Raw genomic sequence first — 22,739 nt, forward strand, 5'->3', positions numbered from 1 at the left:
CAGTTTCCTTTACCACAGATCTTCTGACATGCTATCCAAATGGCATACAGATTCTCATTCAGGGAAGATGTGTGCACATTTTTCATGCAGTCTTTTTGCTAGTGGAGCTATCAGACGCACTCTGTTTTATGGTTAATAAAAACATGTGCTTTGGAACTCACAGGAAACCTACCCTGTGGGCAATTGTGTCTTTTTTTTTTTTTGTCTGTTTTAAATATAGAGAAAAAGAAATGGGGCTATAAAAGTTATGTTGTTTGTTTCTGGCTTAGTGAGCAAAAGATGGATAGTTGAGCAATTGCCATCATCAGTGACATGGGTGCTCCCGGGGGGAAGCTTTCCTTGTACAGATACTACCACAGGCACGTCCCTCTGTGCTTTGGGATATGTGTGCCTCAGTTTCTTCTCTTAGCTCCCACCGCATGAGAACTTTACCCTCTGTGATTCATCCTTGGATCCCAGGGAGTAGAGAAGGTAAATCCAAACCTAATCTTCTCTTCCAATATATATATACAGATTAAAATGTACCAAGAATAGCCTGAGAGAAGTGGAGAGTATGGACTGGGTTCTGGAATCTAGTATGTAATCAGAAAGCATCTTTTCTAAAAACCAAGATCAGGCTTGATTAAGAGCAAAAAAACACCAAGGCCTTTAGAGAAAGAATTAGAGTTTAAGGATCACCCAAGATGGCTCTGATCTCAAAAAGAGAAAGCAAAGCGAACCTAAAAGGGAATAGTGCGTTTATTGGGATGTGTGGTGCAGTGTTCTGCAGAGTGATTTTTAGGTGGCTCTTGAGCTCACTGCTGCAGACTGGCCTCCATTGGTTTACATGTCAGAGTGAAACCAGAAGTTCTCTCCACTGGTTTTAAAGCAAGCAGTATTTTAATTTTGGGAATTGTAGCCACTTAATTACGTACAGTCATTTCCTAAAGGATAGAACCTCCTTGAGGTCAGCTGTCTACATGCTTCTGGCATTTCTCCCCATAGGGCTAAGCAGAGTATTAGCCAGCCCTTGATTGAATTGTGTTAGAATTTCATTGCCAAGATGATAGAGGGAGGTAAGTTTGGGATTAGTTAACTTTCAGTCTTTAAGTTATTTTTCATGTATCTCTCACTGCCTTCTGAAAATGACTCTAACATTCATGTTAGAAATGCCAAGAGCCTCAAATGAAACCAAAGGTGAGTGTACATAAGCAACTGGAATTGGGTGATGGCATCTATATATTTTCCCACATTCTGTATCACCATCAATCAACGATAGCCAACCAAGTGATGGATGGAGTGTCTAAGGGACAAACTCCTTCTTAGCCAATTGTATTTCACATGACTCAAGGAACTCCTTAAATCGATCTTTCCATGAGTTGTATACAACATAGACTAATGGACATTCCTTGCTTCTTCAAAGATAGTTTGTCAGGGAAAAGTAAATAACTCTTCACTGTGACTTTAGGAAGCTTGAGTTAGGGAAGCACATGGAGAAATATGCCACCTTTTTTTTTTTGCAGATTTTATTGAGATAACATTTTTTTAGCACAATTAAATAATACTCTATATAGCCTGTAATGGCCTGGAGGATTGTGGCATCCTTTATAGATGACAATTTGACTATTGATTGAGGATGGAGTAATTGTAGTAACACCGACCAGAGTTAGAAGTCCTGGGTTCAAATCCTATTTTTGCTAATTATTGCTCTGAATTGGGCCAGTCACTTAACTTCTCTACCTCTCAATATATTTAAAAAATCTGCAAAGTAGAGATGCTACCAACTAACCACATTGTTAAGATCAGTATAAATAATCCATACAAAAGTGCTTGGTGTTTTAGCTCTTTACTTATTCTTTGTACTATGTAGAGTTATTTGAGTACTAGTGATGCCTGATATTTGAGTACTAGTGATGCCTGAGCCCTCTTCCTGACTTTTTTTTTTTATGTCAAAGTTCATGTTTGGCAAGCAGGATGGGTTAGGTAAGGAGTGGAGGGATAGCTCTTTGTTATCTCATAAATATTGCCTTTTGACTTAAGTCATCTCACTCATTTGATCAGAAAAAGCAGAGGGAACCAAGAACTTCTGCATAAAATTCTGGATTTTTTTGGATTTAACATATTTATATCCTCTCATTTCTGAAAATTCACAAAATAACAATAAAGGAAAAAAGGCTAAAAATTAACAATGAAAAAGAGAATGAGAGAGGTCTGAACAGCAGATTAAGACCAAGTATTTCAGTAAATATTGTAGATGATAGAAAATGGGTGGAATAATGTTGGTTGATTTAGTAGAACTGACAAAATGGAAACCTAAATACTTGCAGAGGATGAATACCAATGAGAGATAAAGCAGTATGTCATGAAGCACAAAGAAAAGGCTAGGGGATTGGAGGAACTGGGTGCTGAGGAAGGGGTGGAAATGAGGTATGGAAGTAAATGAAATAGAAAAAGGTCGAACATCTCTATGAGGTGCAGTTTGATCAATTCACTAACTCCAGGCAACTGGGCAAAAATGACTTCCCAATCACACTAAACACGTGAGATTTATTGTCTGGAGAAATTGAACCTAAGAAATTCAGGCCTTGGGGTCACTAGACAGTGGAGAAGGGGGGGTGAGGTGCTGGACTGAAGGTGGGGGATTCTTTGAGAGTCTACACATTGACAGTGAGACACCCCTCCCAGTCGGGTTCCGCACCCAGGTCCCAAAACACAGGCAGTTAGGGTCATACTCTGAGTGCAAGAGGTTGGGGGGTTCTTCTCTGGGAATATGACAGGGCTCAGAGAAAAGTCCCTCTGCAGTTAAAAACTTAGCTCACTGCTTGATCAGCTATAATAAAACTATGAGTTGACAAAGATCACCAGACTTTTGAGGAGAGTTCTCTCATAAAAATGGACTAAATAAATACACATTTAAAAGTGCATAATAGAGAAACAGAGACAATCCAGAGAGCAGAATAAATCGAAAAAGAACAAGATATATATTTTTATCAATAGCCTCAGAAAACGACAATTTTTTAACATTCGTAAGTTAAGAATACGTTGCTGTATAAAGGAAGAGAGTACATGAAAGAGTTCTTAGAAATTAAGTAAATGGTGCCAAATAAAAAGTCAACAGATAGATGGGAAAACAAAGTGGTGGAAGAAAGTAGAATTAAGAAGAAGACTAAGAAACGGAAAAATGGAAGCAAAATATTTTAAAAATTAGAATATCCATCTAGGTGATTAAATTCCAAGAACTCCAGGGGAAAAAAAAAGTGTGTGTGGGGCATATTTATTAAGACACAATATAAGGTATTTCTCCAAACTGAAGGGTCCAAGTCTCCAGATTGAAGGACACATTCAGTGACACTCACCATGGCCCATAATATCAAAATTAAAAAGTTCACGTAAAAGTTTCCAGAAAGAACAAGCAGGTTACATCCCAGAAGTTCAGAAATCTGAACGGCACTCCACTGCATGACAGCAAGATTGAGAGCCATGAGACAGTGGAGCAATGCCTTCCAATCTTGAGGTAACATTACACCCCATCCAGAATACTTTACTCAGACATATTAGAAATCAAGTGTTAAGGTAAAACAATTTCATATATTCAAGTTCACTGAAATTAAATGTCATGCACCCTTACTCCGTAAGATGAACTTTAGATACACTCCATCAAAATGTAAGCTATAACAAAGAAAGAGTTAAGACTGCAACTTTCTCCAACACAGGAGAAAGGCAGAAAAGAAACCCCAAGATGGTGGTGAGGAAGCTTCCCCAGATGACACCTACGCACACTGGACCTCCAGAGCGCTGCTTCATTTGGAACTGGAGGATGGAATGCTCCGGATGATTGAACTCCAAGGAGAAAATGGAGCTATTTGAATATTACTACTCTGGTGGCGGGGGTGGGGGTGGGGTGGGGGGAAGTATAATTCATATAAAAAGGAAAAAGGGAATGTAATAATATTACACCTCTTGGTCAGCAATAATGTAATCACATATTGAATTAACCAAAATTGTAATATATGGGAATATGGGGGAAGTTAAAATTGAATGCAAAGTAGTTCCCCTTTAGGGTTATCTATTATAATATGAAAGTAATATATAATGTCTAAGTGAATAAATAGAAATATTTAAAATATATTATTGAAAAATCTTAAAGTAAATGCCAGGAAAAAAAAAAAAAACGAATGGAAAATGTTAGCTTTGGGGGAGCAAGCCTGGGGGTAGTGAAGGATTAGGGCAGAGGACTATTCTTTTCATCAGTGTGCACCTTGTTGTACTAGTTAATTTTACATACAAACTTTATGAACTATTTTCCGAATTTCTTTCACAAAGTTTTATGAAGATATGATAGGTTAAATCACTGAATTAGCATTATCTAATTTTTTCTTTTCTTTCAGCTCAGAAATTTTAGATGAAGGTATTTCACATGTATTAGGTGCAAAAATATATATCTACCCTAAAGTATTGTGACTCTGTGATATATTAAATAAAAATGGTCAGAATAACCAGAATGCAAATGCCTCAAGTAAATTTTCTTCTACCAGAAAAATACAAAGAACCTCAAACATCAAGATTTAATTATCTTGGTGAGGATATATATATATTTTAATTAAATCCCTCTCCAAAAATTACAAAGGCAGCATGTTCTTTGCACCGGTGAAACAATGTGAAGCTATATAAAGAAAAGCTCCAATCTTCTATTTCCTTCACCCTCCAATGGAGCATATTTCTTTTAAAGTGCTTTTCCCATAGGAACAAATTTATTATATTGCTCTGGTTTTCTTATGGCTAAATTTGATACAGATGGAATTCTTTGATATTCACAGGTATTCTGCATGTATAAGCCCTAATAAATTCAAATTCTAAATCTGATCACAACCAAAATATGCCTAGTTCTGTCAACTTATTAAGAGGTATTGATCAGGAGGGAGATTTTACTAAACAAGGGAGAAATCGTATGTGAGTTTGCATGTGTATGTAAGTGAAATTTACTTTCTATAAGGGTTATGTTAGCCTGTTGTCTCAATTTCTCTCTTTATCAATTGCCAGCAAAGAGGGCCAAATCTATCCAACAAAGATCAATCGCATTTATCTAACAGTCTCTCTGGTCTTAACCATTAATGTTGATTCCTTGGATTGCTGGTAATAGTCCAAAAGAGATTAATATTTTGGGAGATGGTTTATCAATGTTTCCCTGGTCAGGGCTGCATCTGGTATTCCTGGCATGGGCAAATGTTTTCTTTTCTGGGGCCTCTGTTTATATGAACAACTTGAGTCACCCAAAATCAGCATATCAGGACTCTTTTGGGATCCTGCAAAAGAAATACCATGGGACCTTGCAAAAGAAATATCATGCTGGCCAGCAGGAGTGGCTGCCCTCCTGGAATCCAGGCCAGGCCATGGGACTTCAGGTCAACCCCACAGGTGCATGTCCCAGAGCTGCTTGGGGCATCTGGTCGCTCCATGCATGGTAAGGGTGAGGAAAGGGTTGGAGAACACCTGGAAGGGAAGTAACAGGCATTGGAAAAACAGTGGACTCTCAGTCTGGCTTGGGGGGCCCTTGCCAGATGGCTCTGCTGGCCTGGCCAGTCCAAGGCACTGGAGACAGAACTTTTGAGGAAGGTACAACACAGTGCAGGGCCTCTTGGAACATGAGGGTGGCCTTGTCCCTAATTTTCTAAGGCCATCCTCAAGAAGTCCTCAGTGAATACATCATTCTCCTAATATTTACACAGGCTCAAAGGTGGCAATCTGAAGTTCATTAGATATATGAATTATGAACAACCCAGTAATGTTAGGGGCAGGAGCAGTCTTCTGAGAAAAGAAGTATCACCAGAGATCATATATTCTTTTGAAATGTATGAGTTTTTATCACACAAATTTAAGCTTATAGTTTCTCCCAGTGATTATTACATTTTCATTAGAGAATAAGGACCAGTACCTCCATAGGGAGTGCTCATCTAACATAAAGTTTTAAGATCTTCTTAACTTCTTTCCATCAACTCTTACTGCTTGTGATTTATAACATAGAACGCAGAGCTACCCACTCCCAGGATAGAGTATAACATGGGAAGATTAACAGTTTAGAGTTGCAGGATATTCCTTATCTCTGCCATACTTGACCCTAATTTTACCGGCTCAGCCTCTGACATGCATAGATCTGCAGGAAGTGGTACTCATTTAAACTTTAATCTCTGACTATTCCTCTGAAGGATACCCCCACATACTAGAGTTTAGGAAGAACCTCTAACAGGCTTGTTCTAGTTTGCTAATGCTGATGGAATGCAAAACACCAGAAATGGACTGGCTTTTATAAAGGGGGTTTGTTTGATTACACAGTTACAGTCTTAAGGCCATAAAGTGTCCAAGGTAACACATCAGCAATTGGGTACCTTCACTGGAGGATGGCCAATGGTGTCTGGAAAACCTCCATTAGCTGGGAAGGCATGTGGCTAGTGTCTGCTCCAAAGCTCTGGTTTCAAAATGGCTTTCTCCCAGGACGTTCCTCTCTAGGCTGCAGCTCCTCAAAAATGTCACTCTTAGGTGCACTTGGGATATTTGTCCTCTCTTAGCTTCTCTGGAGCAAAAGTCTGCTTTCAATGGCCGTCTTCAAAATGTCTCTCATCTGCAGCTCCTGCGCTTTCTTCAAAGTGTCCCTCTTGGCTGTAGCGCCTCTTCAAACATCACTCACAGCTGCACTGAGTTCCCTCTGCCCATCAGCTCATTTATATGGCTCCACTGATCAAGGCCCACCCTAAATGGGTGGGGCCACGCCTCCATGGAAATTATCTCATCAGAGTTATCACCTACAGTTGGGTGGGGTGCATCTCCAAAGAAATACTCAAAGAAATCTAATCAAAACTGATAACATCTGCCCACACATGATTACATCAAAGATAATGGCGTTTGGGGGACACAATACATTCAAACTGGCATAAGGCTCTATCTAGTAACCTGCTAACCTTGACCCTTCCTATGACTATCATATACAGGTGAGCACAAAAGTCTAAAGTAGTGAGACATGCATTAAATCCCAAATATGGTAGAAAACACCAGGGACAGGAGGGGAACTGTGCTGATGAGGAAATGGGAAGACACCCAATACATTACCTGCTTCCTGCTGTTGCTTCAGGGGACCCTTTGAGTTAGGATGGTATTGGGACCTAGGTACTTGGACAAAACTTTGCCTATGGACAGTCAACTGGGTAGGAAGGCAAAGAGACTAGGAATATCCAAGAACACTGCACCAATAGTCCAGGTCCATCCAAGCCCTGTCTCCCAGCATTTTGGCTCAGCTATTGGCAGTTCAAAAGGAAGCAGCTGTGCAGTTTAAATTGGCCCCATCCACCACTCTGCCCCTGGCCCTAGCCAAGAAGTCGAGCCATGTGTTTCTCTCTGTCTGTGAGCTTGCTTTCCCCATCAAATGGGGTCCTGTGCTTGTGAGCAGAATTGAACTCGGGGCTTTGGAGTGCTTATTGAATATGTTTGTATGTGTTGTGGGTTAAAGTTTCTCTTAAGAAGATATCTAATAACCCTATTTTTATTTCTTAGAAGACATTTGAAAATGGGCAAATCACATCTCCATGGTCCTCAGTCACTCCTGCTCTAAAATAAAGGGTTTGGACTAGAAGAATTCTTGGGGTCCATTTATAGTTTTGCTTTCGGAATTTAAATAACCTGATCATAACTGTGAGAAGGTTTTAGTGATTAAAGTGAGAGTAAATTTGATGGATTGTCTTTGTCTGTTTCTTGGATTGGGCCAGTCACATTTAACTGAAATTATCAGTTTGCTTTATGGAGGATCTGGCCTGGGGAAAATGGGAAAAGAGTATATGGGCTTCATCAAGATCCCAGGCAATTTAATCATCATTTAATTTCCCAGAGACTTCTTTAGCTCAAATATCATTCATACACACATAAGTGGTTAGCACCCAGAAATAAAATGCTTAATTTGATACATTCTACCAAGTCTTTATAGTCAGAAAAATGGTCCTGGTTATCAGTTCAAAAGGACAGTAAATTTCTCAGCAAAATATGGACAATATTGGTTCTCCTAAGATCTTTTCCTCTTTGGTCATGTGTTTTAACCCTTCCCCACTAATAATGCCAAACCACACTGTAATACAGTAGCTGAGTTCAGACTTTTCCTTCCACCTGAAGTCAGCTACTAGCTGATTTTGCCACCCCATCCTTGCTTATTAGCAATTAAGGAAAACAATTATGTCGTATATTTGGACTGGCCAATGAATAAATAGCCATGTGCTAACTGAATTATAGCCCAAACTCTAAATGATTCAACCAAAGAAATTGCTGGTGTCACTGGGTTTACGAGTACATGCCACCCCCTGTCAGAGCCTCTGTTTCTGAGTTCCATTTCAGGGCTATGCTCTGGAGCAGCTGTCCACAAACTATGGCCCATGGCCCTGCTGCCTGTTTTTATAAATAAAGTTTTATTGGTATATGGCCACACTCATTTGTTTATGTGTTGTCTAGGGCTGCTTCCACACTACAAGGGCAGAGTTGTATAGTTGTAATAGAGATACTATATGACCGACAACACCTAAAATATTTACTATTTGGTCTTTTAAGAAAAAAATTGCAACTTCTGCTCTCAAGGAGGCTGCTAAGGACTATGGTTAAGCAATGATAAGCAGAGGGTGGCAACTAGTGTATCACTAGCAGTCATCTGAGCCACCTCAACCAGGCACTCGTATTTACGAAAGGATGTAAAATGCCTGATTTAAAAGTAATAACTCTCCTGTTTAAGTGAGAGGGAGTTGAAATTGTTTATTTTTATTTCTGAATCCCACAACAGCAAAATGTCCTTTGATCCAAAAGGAAGAGGAAGGTTCAAAGACTAAGATCAGGACCACAGAGATGCAATTGCAGTCCTTGACATTAATGTTGTGCCAGAGTTTAGGCAGATCATTTCATTATTGTTTGCATTTTTTATGCACACTCAAGAAATTATCTTAGCTCATCCAGTCATGGAACTTATGTCTACAATAGAAAGTATGTCTGCTTAAGATCAAATGACGGCTTTGGGTCAACGTATGGGTAGGTGCTAAAGCCAGGCAAACAAAGGAATGGAATAAAATAACAGTGAGAAATGGCTGAGAGATATGCAAAGGTATAGACCCGAAAGATGCAGTATTACCTCAGAGCCTAACTCTTGAAAGCATAAGCGCTAATATATATTTATGAAACAACTTCAGGGAATACTTTTAGTGTGCTGCCGAGATTCCCCCTTCAGGGTGGAGGCTACTATTTTCCCAGCATTTGTGAAAGTTGACGGCTGAAACCAGTGGTGTGCTGGAGACAGCTGTACCAACTTGCAAGAGCCAATTGTTATATCTTCTTAGCTCCACATTCGGTGACATTAAGTTGGTAGCTTGCGAAAGGCCATGGTTTGAGTATTTAGATGATAGATATTGGCAATTGCTACCATCAGGCTTGTTTTTCTTGGAGAGCCATGTTTTAAGCATTTTCCAGTATACCACTGACTGAAACCCTCTCTGGAAATTACTAGCTGAGGAGTGCCTTCTTGTCCAATGTCACACCACCTTCCCAGGAATACCCCACATCCAATGACAGGTTAATGAGGAAGGGATTGGGGGTTATAATGACCTGTACTTCTTGTCTCAAGGAAAGACCACTCTGAAGAACCATCCCAGCTCCAGATCTCCCCATGGGATCAGCAGAGACCTTTTTAGCCCTTGCATTGAAGCCCAACACTTTCCTCTACCCCATCCTTCTGCATTCAGTTCCCCACAGGTGTTTATCCAAGGGCACTCCCTAACAGAATTCCTGCATACAAGTCACCATCTCAGGATCAGGTGCCCAGGGAACCCCAACCCAAGACACAACCCAAGGCACAAAAAAGCACTATGATGTTTTAGAGATAAATAAGAAAAACTGTGCCCATTGGATAATATAAAATAATCAAATGAGCTCAAACATATTAGGGGAAAATGCTATAAAAGAGTGAGGTGACCAAACAAAATATTTATAGTTGGTCAAAGACCCAAAGTTTATCCTCTAAATATTTACTCTGTTAATAAAAGCCTGAGCCTCTTAAGTTTGGGAAGTGTATCTTAATGGGGGGAGGGAGCATCTTACAACTGGCTCCAAGGGCAAGCTCCTTCTTCCTGAGAATTTAATGAGAGAAGTGGGAAGGGAGGCAAGAAAGAGGACCTATGGATGCTTAATGGAAATAGCCAGGAATCCTCTGAATGATGAAATAACTCCCAAAATACACTTGGCCAAATTGTTTACTTTCTCCATCCACTGTAATTAGGGTCACTTAGGGTGGATTGTGGCAGACTGCTACATCAGTGGCCCCCAGAGAACCCTGCCTTTTGGTGTTTGCACCCTGGAGTAGCTTCCCTGAACATTGACTCTGGGTGGGGCCAGATGACTGACTTTGACCAATGGGATATAAGCAAGGGTGAAGCAAGGAAGGGTTGACAGGCAATTACGCACCTTTCTTTTTGGAATGCTCCCTCTTGGAACCCAGCTGTCATGCCGCAAATAGGTATGGCAACTCTATGAAGAGACCAATGGAGAGAGTCAGAGAAGCCTGGACAGCACTCACTTTTTGCAGCCTACCAGTTGAAATAACAGACATATAAGTGAAACTATCTTGGAAATCCAGTCTCAATTGAGTCTCTATATGATGGCAGTCACATGACTGACCACAAATGAGAACAGTAAACGAATAACTCAGTTACTAAGTTTGCAGAACATTGCAGAATTGTGAGTAAATAGATGACGATCATTATATTATGAGATGATTAGGTAGCAAAAGATAATTTAGGGGATATTGTGTAACTCAAATATAAAATATGTTGTATTGGCTTTTGGACCAGGTAGCAGACAGAGGCCTAAAGGATGCCAGTAAATTGGAAAAGCAATGCAAAATTTCCTTTTTGAACTTGGAAAATGGATCCCATCTTATGCACTGGTATAACAACTAAAAAAAATGGCCTCCTGTAGTAACTTGGAAGAATGAAAATGTACCTAATAAACTAGTGGAGATGTAAGAGGAGATTCTCAGGCAGAATATTAAAAGTGCTAATTGGTTTATTTTAGTCTGTGGTAAAATATGGGAAAAGACAGCAGGAACTTTTCAGTTTTGAAGAAGAATTTGGTGGGAATATCTCCAGCCCAGGATGTACTGGGCTGGAAAATAAAGTAGTTTCTAATTCCTAGTCTCTCCTACTGGAAAGGGTCTAAAAATAAGAAATAACCCCAGGGTAAATATCAAACCCAGGGCACTACCAGTAAAATGTGGTCTCAGGGTCAGTATCAAATATTTAGGGTTGCTCTAAGACCCTTTGTTAAAACTCAGAAAATTTTAAGGTGATATCTCATATATTCTCTCAGCTAGACATAAGGAGTCCGAAACATTTAAAGGGAATTGTCCCATAGCACCCCTATTCACAGCCCCAGATAGGGTAGGGACTTTCTGGAGAGATTTGTGGATGTAGATTTTGTCTAATGGAGTGGATAATTTGATATATAGAAAGCCCACCTGGATTTTAGAGGCATTTAACCACCTTGGACTAAAAGGAACAGAGACCTGCTTAGACTAAAAGGGAGAGAGTTCAAAATGAAAAGGCCTCTGATCCTCCCAATTTCCATGGGCAAGAAGCAGGCTAAGATAGCTACTTGGCTACAAACATGGGTTATTTCCAATGGAGAAAGAAGGAAGACCCCAAAGGTGAAGTCAAAAGCCCAGGGGGCATATTGGGGCTTACCCTTTTGGAATGCTCCCTCTTGGATCCCTGAGCACATGTAAAGAAGTTCAGCTGCTCTGGGGGAGAGAACGTCTGGAGGTAGAATGAGGCCTGGCTAGCACTTGGTCATTTCAGCCATTCCAGCTTAGATGCTACATCTGCGAGTGACGCCATCTTGGACTCCCAGCCCCATTTTAGCCTCCAGAGACTCCACCTGCATGAAGGTCCTCCATCCTCATGAAGGAAATACCCAGTTGAGCCCAGCCCAGATTGCAGAATCATGAGCAAATGCATGGTTGTTGTTTTAAGGTACTAAATTGTGGGTTTGTTTTCTTTTTTACTATGCAGCAATAGATAAATGAAACAGAAAGTGATATGAATTACTCAAAATACTTTCATTTAACAGACATGAATGACTTCATAAATGTGCCAGGCCCTGTACTGTGCCCTAGGGCTACAATGAACCACAAAACAGATTTGTTCTTTGATTCATAGACCCTACTCCTACTGTATTTTGTGGGAGAAACATTAGCCAAATAATAACAGAAAGAAGCTATTAGAGAATGAGATTGCAGTGATTCTACAATAGATTTAAATTGGGGAGAAAAGACACACCCACTACTAGAAACCAGCCTACAATGCCTAAACTACTGGTTATGATGGGCAGCTTTGGGGATTCAAGAGAAGGGAGGGAGCCCAGTAAAATAGGGAAGTCCTGAAAGACCTTCTGGAGAAGACAATGTCTGAACTGAACTTAGTAGCAGAGGAGATGTTGAGTATATGAAAAGGAAGAAAAACAAGTTTTCAGAAGCAGCAGCAAAGACATGTGCATGTTCAGCAAGTAGACTGATTTGATTGGTTAAGAAGAAGCATATTGAGGAGTTGTGACAGACAAGGTTTGAAGGAGTCAGATCGTTTTTAAAAAACTCATAAAGAGAGATAGAAAACAAACAAACAAAAAGAAGTTAAACTTGTCTAAAGATTAAAACAAGCATGATTCTTGGGTCTTCAAGAAATCAGGTCAGGTTGAAAAGAAATGAGATGGCAGGAGAATAAAAACTGCTGCAATATTAAATGAATTCAGTCCTTCTTTCCCATCTACATAAAAGCAAACTAAGGTTCTATAAATGGAAATTATTTCCTTCCAGAGAGTCTCTGTTGTTGGCCGAGTGTCATCATAGATAAGAGGGGAGACAACCACCACCAGTCTGTCTAATATACAGTTGTTAATTTAGTTATAAATAATCCCTCCCTGTAGCACTGCTCATTGGACAGCCCTGGTCACTGCTTCCCCTAGAAGCTCCTTGCTCTATCAGCAGAAAATCAGACTTCATTAGAATAAAACCAAAAATGGACCCCCTGGGATTCCTCTGCAGGCTCCAAATAGGCACCAGCCCTTAAGATTCCCCATGCGGCCTCTCTCATATCTTCAGTGAGACACTAAGTGAACACCTGCTATGTGCTGAAGTGTGTGCTAAGCAAACTTTTAAGTCAAGCAAATCAAAGGCTTGTTGTTGTTTTATCCCAAAGCTAATTCAGCAAGTGCCTGCTCCTTACTGACTTATTCATATGTTTGGAGTAATGTTATAGCTAAAGAATCTCCTAGTCCTCCAGCTGTGGATCAGGCATCATGAGACTTGATTTCTGGTCCTGTTTTATTAGCTTTGTGATCAGAAAAAAATCCCTTACTCTCACCGATGAGGCAGCTGATGTTAAGAGGTTTGGGCTAAACTAAATGAACTGTAAGGTTATTTCCTGATAACTTTCTGACCCAGAAACAGATTGCCCTGAAATATCAGCATATTGCCATGTACACTGAAGTCCCAAGAAGTAGTGCTCATGCAGCAAGCATTTCACTTCATCCGGCCTTGCAGTGAAAATTATACTCTGTACAGTGAACATTATTCTCTGTACATTACTCGGTACACAAGAAGACTGCGGACATAGAGCAATGCCTGGTGTGGGAGGGGGCAGTGCTGGCATGGCCGGCCACCTTTCCCCAGGACTCAAAGGCACATCCTATGCTCAGGACCAGGTGTGTCAGCCTGGGAGGATAGAACACATATTAGATAAGGGGACTGCTGATACATTCCTTCCCCTACTGTTTCGAGCATGTGTAAACATTCACTGACTCTGGTTGGGCATATTTGATAATAGGCAGCTCACACCCTGATGGTATATCTGTCCCTGGCAGGAGGGAGTGGGGCTCCTCTACTGCAGTAGCACATGAACACAAGAGAGGGGTGCTGTGAGTAGAACATCTCCCTGTGTTGGCCACGGATTGAGACCCGCTGGTTATGGGAACCAAAGCCTACTAGTGAAGCAGACCTCGCTCTGTCTCTTCTCTATGTGAGTAAAACGTCTTTCCATCAGAACCTGGGAGTCGTACTTTTGCTGGTGGTGCGGCACCAGAATTAGAGTGAGCTGACATCTCTTTAGGTGTCTCTCTTTCTGACTGACAACTGGTCTCAAGTTGCTTCCAGTCTTATGGCGTATCAGACTTAAAAATGGGAGGATCCACAGCGTCCCTTTGCTCTACATTTGCCTAGCAATGGTCCTCAATTATAAACATTTGATGTGAAGACACGCCGGATATGTAAGTGACTGGTTGCACTCCATCATTCGTGTCTTCAGCTATTCTCTTCCTGCCCTCCTGTTCCTTGTGTTAGATGGAGGGTAAGTTGTCAAAGATTAATTCATTCAGGTACCTATGAAAAGATAATGTCTCTGTCTCTACTTTCCATCTTACTGTTCTACATGATGTGTTTTCCCCCATTTCTATTTCTCTCTCACCCTGTAAATAGCATCTCAGACAATCTCATTCTCTCATGTATACATGACAGAAATCTCTATAGATTAAAGTAATATGGTATCTAGTATGTACAAAGTCAAGAAATGGTAAAAGAGCTTGGTTTTTTTTGAGAATCCTGAAGGATCAGACACACTAGGAGGTAGAGGCAAAAGATGAAACTAGTGTGTAAGGGATAGCCAGACTGTGCGATGCTTTGTGCCAAACTAAAATATTTAGGTCTAATCTATCAGCAGGTGAGTCTCAGTAGTGACAGAAATGCTTTTGAAAACCTCACTTGCATTTCTCAGCCCCAGTGAAATTTTGCTATTATCTTAGGTCAGGTGCCCTAGAAGCAGAGGCTGAGGGGGGATTTTTGTCCAAGTGCTTATTGGGGTGTGCTCTCTGAAGAAGGGGAGGAAGGAAGGCAGGAGAGAGCAGGGAAAAGGAGCCAAGCAGGGATGTGGTCTCAGCTGGAAACTAGATTCGGTGTGATCCCACCGGAAGTTGTGAAGCACAGACTGTACTTCAGAACTGGTCCCACTTTGAAGTGGGAGGCCAGCCTTTCATAGCCCCGTGTCAGTTAGTCATATGGTGTGGTTGAATGGAGTCACTTCCCAGTGCTTCGGTCACCAACCTTCCTAGGTTGATTCTCCAGGGAAGGACAGCAGCTATGAGCTGTTAGTACCTAACATTCAGAGTACTTGGGGGGTGTATAATGCATGCAACTGCCCAGTAAAGGGAGCCTGGGTGGGGCACCAACAGCAGCAGCTAGAGTCCTTCATCCCTACTCCCACCATTGTATGCAATGGGAAGTTAATGGCAGGTGGCCCATGCAAGTGGGAACAGTGTCAAGACCAAGATATGTTTTTTTAAAAAAGTTACAGCATTTCTATTAAAAGGACATCCACAGAGGTTTTTAAGCAGTTACGTGGTGACAAAATAAGTATAGCTTTGAGGAAGTCCTTATGAGAGGGTGAAGAGTAGACCAGGGGCAGAAAATCAGGAAGCCAGCAAACCAGGCAGAATCTGCTGCAAAGGTCCAGGCAGGAGGTGAGAGGGGCCTGGACCAGTCACCTGACAGCAATGGAGGGATGACGACTTAAAGAGAGACATAAGTTAGAACATGGTGGTGAGAAGGTAGAAGGAATCCAGGATGGGTCCCAGATTTAATACTGGTAGATGGAACAGATGGTAACAGCATCAACTGAAAGAGCACACTCAGAAAACCATATCCAGTTTGTGGAAAGGATGTGGCAGATAGTTGTTAAGTTTTAGATATAAGCTTGACAGGTTTGTGGCAGAGATGCTCAGTCAGCTGTTGGAAATGTGGTTTTAGATGATAATCTGGGCCAGAGATAATGATTTTGGATCATGACTGAATAAGGTAATGAAATCCCTGAAGGAGAGCAGGTCACCTATGCGAGCACTGTAGAGCCAGGAGAGAGGTGGCTTCAGCTTCCCTGAGTCTCTTCTTTCCCTTTAAGAGAAGGTTATCAGCAGAAGAGCAGGCAAAATGGATTAAAGAAAGGTAAGTGGGAGAGGGAAAGCACTTTGACAGAGTCTCCCAATTTGAATCAACAGGTTTTTGATGCCTGTCCTCAAATTATGTTATTTGCATGAATTTATATGTAGATATTAAAATACTGCTCAATCAAGAACAGTTGATGCAGTGAGCACCTTGGAGAGACCAACTTCAGTGAGTGCTCCAGGAGAAGTCCATCTATCCAGGAACCAGGATTATTGAAAGACTGTTGGATCCTGGGAATGGGGGAGTTTCCAGGACATTGATGGGGCTCATTGGAAGCCATTCTAGACAAAATACTTAGCTTGTTCCTGTTATCTGAGAGAGGGCCTGCTTTGAACCAAGCACTATGACCTGTGTACCTGCAAATTTCAAAAGTTTGCATGTATAATGCTGTAAGAACCATCAGTAAAGTAGCTACAGGCATTCAGATGTATTAGACTAAATAACCTCTCTCTGCTTTCCAGTGCTGAGACAATAAGGTGCCATAATGTTCAGAGCATTGCCATTCTTTTAAGATTTAATAGACATGAATTCTAAGATGCTCCACATCTTACTTGCTTAGGGTTTACTTTTCAGTCTCACATGACAAATGTTTTCCTATTTTTCTTTTTGTTCCAGATAGTCTCCAAGAAAAAGCCATGTTTTGACAATTCTTTGGTCCCAGATGTCAGAAGATTGGTGGATGAGTCCCTGTGCATTCCCAGAAATATTTTCATGCATCCTTCACTACTTCCACAGTTTCCTTTCTTTGCACAACATCCTCTGTAATTCAAGGTCAGTGGTGGCCAAAGCACAGAGGGCAAGAGAAATGGGTCTTGTCAAATGAGAAAAGTAGCTGTCAAAAGTTCTGTTTATTTTCTGTTTATGGACTAAATATTTTCAAAAGAAAATTTTCCAAACCAAAGATGAAGTGTCTAAATGCCCATGTGGCACACCCAAAACCATCAATACAGGGGTTGTGCTATAATAGATAGTTGATCTTCACTGCCAGAACTTCACTGGAAATTTTGTTGTAGATTCAAGAGATGCAAGAGAAGATCTGTATGGTTTTTTCAAATGTTTTTGGTTCTGTATTGCTAACAATAGCAATAGAACAAATTGAAAGTCTCCCCCAAAACTTGTTCTTGTTGGGAAGGCAGGCTTATCTGCCTTGAGGGGACCAGAGCTGGCACAGCTGGGGTGGGAGCAGTGGTAACTCGTGCACCTCTCTCACTTTCTGCACCTCATTGATTTAGTGGAAGGCTCCACCCCATTCTAATCCTCTCTTCTTCCCAGAGTTTTCCCTATCCCACTAGGAGTTTATGCCCCATCCATTAAAGAAGAAATCATTTCCTATTCTCTAATAATCTTTTCCATTTCTTCTCCATCTATCCATTTCCTTCTGAGTACCTAAAGAATTATCAAGATTTAATAAGCCTTTAATTATCCGGCTATGCATGGGCCTGAAAGTGCTCTCTCCAGGGAGCTCAGCAACAAGAGCAGTTTAGAATCCCAGAGCTATTTAAAATTTGCAATCATGTTTGTAAACAAGTCAGCCCTTCCCAATATTACAATTCTGAGATATCATTAATCACTGCACGTATGTTCTCCTCATGCTAGAGGATGAGCTCCAGATGTTTCACCAGCTGGCGCTTTGGAAGAAAGGCATCCCACTGCAATTCCCTGTCCAGCAGCCAGAAGGCAGGATCGGGCTTGAAACATCAGGCCTTGAGCCAGGCTGCTTCCCAGACTTCTGCTCCGGGCCCTGCAGCAGCCTTTGGGAGTCCAGCTGTGCCTTCTGTACATGGGCTGGGTGAATGAGTGTGCAGGATGCTTTGGGATATGCAGATTTATAGACAGAACTGACAGCTGGAATTCATGTTGCCTTACAAAAGGTAAAGAAAACATTCTGCCGGTACAGTGCTGCTACCCTGGGGGAGAAGGGAGGCTTATAAATTAGAGGGCAATGGCTGTGGAAAAGACCTTGATATTTAAGGTATACCACTTTCCAAATTCACTTTTGCAATGCATCTTGCTTTCTAGCTAAATCCTCCATCTTACGGTCAGTATCTATTTCCTCACAATAAGAAATGGATGTAAAAATGCGTAGAGACTAGGATAACTGTGAACTCAAGAAATTACTTACATAGCTATGACTGATTTCCTTATATGGTTAAAAATCTTTGCTTCATGCAGTCCTGGAGCCAACAGAACTGCCTTTAGCCCCTGAGTCAATCAGTAGAAGGACTTTTTGTGAATGAGATGAAAACAATTATTACATGTTTTCAATAAGGATAATGAGGGTGGAATATTTTAGAAGAATGTCAAGAGTGTTTCTAAACTCTTTTAAACCCACATCCTAAAAATAGCATGGCTCCTTCAATGACATTAGACCACTCAAAATAAATTAAATATCATTGCTTCAAAATGGAAAGCCATTACTGTACATTACTGTCAGTGATAGACTTAGTGATGTCTGTGCAATCTTAGCAGAAGATCTGGCACATGCTGGGCTCCTAATGTTTTAAACTCACTTAGTTCTCTTAGTAACTCAAAAGGTTGCTAGTATTATAACTCCATTTTCAAGAGGGAGTTAGAAAAAATCATACGTATAAGGCCACACAGGGGTAAAGGGTAAAGAGCTGTAACCCCCTCACTTTTCCCTCAGATACCTCACCCTCCTCCTCCTCCTCTCAGGAGACTGCTCTCTAATCATGTTCTGCCTTCCCACCCCCGCCACCAGAAGAAATGGAGAGGGGTAGCAAGACATAAGGCTGGAAAGAGGTCTGGGATGGGTGCCTGGAGGGATTTAAACATTCTATGAAGTCTTAACTTTATTTTGCAAGCAGTGGCAAGCTCAAAGTACTATATTCAGAAGTTCAGACACATAGTGCTTGGTGATATTCTCTAGTGGCTTCCTGGCTATAAATCTTGGCTCCCCAACAACGTCAATACTCAAGGCAGAGATCATTTTTCTTGTGCCCCTCTTATCACCTAGTAGGGACCCTAAAATGGCTGTAGACTTGAGTTGACTTCTCTGGCCTGATTGTTATATAACATTTCAATGAAAGGACAGTATTTTTGAAGGAGGAGGACTCTGTCAATTGCTGTTCCCCTAACATGTTGCTTGTAATGAACTTTTCAGTCATTTTCACTGTATGGAATTTCCACTCATATGTATTTCCCAAGGAACAGGATGGAATATTGCCCAAGAATGGTTACACCATTAGCCAAACCCCTATAACTACAATACCAGAGCTGGAAAATCATTGACACTGTAACCTGGACAGTGGACTTCTGGAAAGCCTGTCTCCCTCAGAGCTCTGCAGGGAAGCAGATATTGCGGAATTCATTTTCTATTTCTTTGTGACAAATTGCCATAAACTTAGTGTCTTAAACAACAAACATTTATTATCTCCTAGTTTCGGTGGGTCAGAAGTTAGGGCTCAGGTAAGTTGGAGCCACTGCTAAGGGTCTCCTAAGGCTGAAATAAAGGTGTCAACTGGGCTGTGTTTCTTTCTGGGATTTGGAGACCTCTCTTAAAAGCTCGCTGGTTGTTGGCATAATTCACATTATTGCAGTCTAGAAATGAGGTCCTCATTTTCTTTCCAGCTGTTGGAAAGTTTCTTGCCTCATGGCCCCTATTCGCAGTTCCCAAAAGGATGTTTGCTTTTTTCCAGGCCACCTAGAGCAACTCTCTCTAACTTCCCCTTCTGTGACCAGTCAGAGGAAACTCTCTGCTTTTAAAGAACTCATGATCATGTTGGCACACCCAGATAATGTTGCTATTTTAAGGTCAACAGATTTGGAACCTTAATTACATTGGCAAAAATCCCTTCACAGAGCACCTAGATTAGTGTTTGCCTGAATAATTGGGAGAACGTGTGTGCACACCAGGGGCTGGGACTTGTGTGTGCTGCCTTGGAAGTCTGCTCAACACAACCAATACCACATCAGCATGTGGTTCTGAACTCTACCTTCCTTCTTAATGTTTCTGTTCTTAACACTGAAAGACTCTACCTCATTTTGTTGACTCTTACTACAAATGATATTTCAATGGTTTTCAGAAAGGGAGTTTCTAACCCACTGCTGGATTTTAGCTTGGGTATGCTGCTGAACAACTCAGTTCAGAGATCCTAAATGATTAAGGTCAGAATTGATCATGGAACTGATTGGTAAACTTGCATACATAAAAATGAAAGATTTATGTATGTCACAAACTATAACTAAAACTAAAAGATATAATAATAAATTGGGGACAGGATGGGATTGCAACATATAGGAAAAAGAATTGCTACCATAATAAGTGGATGAATGAATGAATGAGTGAATGAATCGCTTACAGAGCAATAAGAGAAATCATACCAAATGGCAAGGCTAAATGGACATGAATAGGCAAGAAAAATGTGGTTAATAACATAAAAAATATTCAAGCTTACCATAATCAACAAAAATTAGAAAAGTCTATCAGCTATCAGCTTGGTAACCATTGAAGAGAATGGCAATGTCTTGGGTTGGTGAATGTCTAAGTAGAACAGGTTCTTTCATGCACAGCTAGTGAGAATATAAATTGACAGAACTTTTCTGAAATGCAATTTTCCAATATATATGAAATGTATTAAAAACATAAATAACATTTGACATAGCAATTCTATTTCTGAAAATTTTATCCTCAGGAAATTATTTAACAAATGTGCAAACATGTCTACAAGGATGTTAGTTGCACCATTGCTTATAATTGGAAACTCCCCAGTGGTTACATATATCAAGGTATTTTCCAAGAAATGAATGCTAAGACATCATTAAAAATGATGATAAATGTGTAGTTAGTGACATGAAAACATGTTCATAATTTATTTCTATTCAAAAAGGCAGACTGGAGAGCAAAGTGACCCCATTTTTTGTAAGAAAGAGCATTTATGTGCATAAATAGATATAGTTTAGACAGACGTAGATCTAGATAGAACTACAGATGCCTAGAAAATTCCAGAAAGAATATTTGCTATACTGTTAATAGTGATTATCTTTGGTTGATTAGATTATGTGTAACTTTTGTATTTGTTTGCTTTTAATTTTTTGGACTATCTGCCTTTTCTATTTTTTCTCCAGTAAACATCCATTGTTTTTTGAAAAGGAAAATCTTAAAACACTTTGGAAGCTTATGTGAGAGCTAAGCTTACATGCCCCAGTTATATCCCCTCAAAGACTTTCAGGTCTACTGACAGCATTATAATTGGTGATTTGTTCAGTGTGTTAAGACTCTCTCAAAGCCTTAACACCAAAGAGTTACTATGTTAGAACTTCCAAGAATTGTGATTGGCAAATTGGGAAAGATTTATCTGGCAACCCCCGATCACTGTGGGGTTTTACTTCTGGGTAGAACAGACTCTGCTTCTTTGCTTCTGCATCTTTTCAGAGGGCACAGCATATAACTCTGCACACAGGAAGGAGTTGTTAAACCAACCTGTGATTACCAACAACCCACAGATATTATTACACTACAGATGCTCACTGAATCCTAGGCATCTTTCCTGCAGTTTTCTAACACCCTTTGGTATCTTACTACTCTTTAGTAGAGGATACTAAAAAAGGCTACATTTTAGAGGGTTCATTTGACTTGGGAACAATCTGTACTTTGGGCACTATGCACTAGCATATGGAAGACTGTTGGTGTGTGCCAGATTCCAAAGTTCATTCTTACCTGACACACGCATATTTGCTGTGATGCAGTCTGCGTGACAAGCAGATCGGTTTCAGCAACATCACTGCTTTATTCTCCATTCAGTGGTGTTTATGTGATTTTAATTTTCACATTTTGCTCATTTTTTGAAAAATAAATGAGTGGAAAATGCAAAAACGGAAATACTGATTCCAAAGATAAGGACACAGATCACATTACCTTAATTTCCATATTGTCTCTATTATATGAATAGGCATAAGTAATGTATCACAATTAAGTCCATGTGAAGTTAGTCAACTATAGGCTCATCTGTGGAGAAAAAGAACAAAACTAAATAATGTAAATAAACACTATAAATATATTGATGACTTTTATATCTTAAAGGTAAGACATAAATGAGGGATTTTTTTTTAATACTTTATAACTCTCAGAGCCACCTCCACTGCATAACATAGAAAGTTATTGTCTATTTTTTTTTTTTTTCATATTGCACTTTAGTACCTATTTTGGGCAACTTAATAGAAACAATAAACATGGGACTGTATTTATATTTGTGTTTGCTGCATAGTTATCCACTGATTTATATATTCAATTCTCTTAAACAAAATACATTCTCTAATGATACAACACCAGTTTCTTATCCATTATTTACTACATTTTGTTAATCTTATTTAAATTAAAATATTCAACTAATGTAATTTGTACATAATTACTTCTATCACTTACATAAGCTACTTAACTGAGTATTTGGGGAATGAATTAAGGATGAGGTTATTATTATTAAGGATGAGATAATTTATTATCTTCTGGTAACCTTTATATTTTTCCTGGGAGTATGGTATCTTTCCATTCCAAGCCACAAATAAGAAGTGTATTCTGAATAGGTGATGCTTAATTAAATGAATAAATTTTAGTTAGGGTACCTTAGTATCTCCTTCTGGGCTGTTAGGTTTAGTTCTTTTTCATTTGCCCTGCTTCAAGCAAGCAATTGACATTAACTGCCTGGCAGTAAACTATATCCAAGTCCATTTGCAACATGAGCCAAATGATAAGTTA

At 40.1% G+C, this 22,739-nt stretch overlaps 1 protein-coding gene across 5 annotated transcripts in view; it reads right to left on the reverse strand.

Annotated features, from left to right (window-relative positions):
* Positions 1-22,739, reverse strand: part of DPP6 (dipeptidyl peptidase like 6) — a 1,366,335-nt gene that overhangs the window by 838,560 nt on the left and 505,036 nt on the right. Inside the window, exons 1-2 of one of the 5 annotated variants that reach the window (XM_037835751.1) lie at positions 20,443-20,460; positions 10,453-10,515 (exon numbers count right to left, since the gene is read on the reverse strand). The exons of 3 other annotated variants lie outside the window; for them this stretch is intronic. In XM_037835751.1, the coding sequence (XP_037691679.1) occupies positions 10,453-10,515; positions 20,443-20,445 (66 nt within the window). In that variant the 5' untranslated portion in view covers positions 20,446-20,460. Of the gene's footprint in view, positions 1-10,452; positions 10,516-20,442; positions 20,461-22,739 lie in introns of those variants that run through there. One more of the 5 variants, XM_037835750.1, reaches the window with a different exon arrangement.

The sequence above is a fragment of the Choloepus didactylus genome, chromosome 5 (assembly GCF_015220235.1).
Source record: "Choloepus didactylus isolate mChoDid1 chromosome 5, mChoDid1.pri, whole genome shotgun sequence".
In the NCBI taxonomy this organism is placed as follows: Eukaryota; Metazoa; Chordata; class Mammalia; order Pilosa; family Megalonychidae; genus Choloepus; species Choloepus didactylus.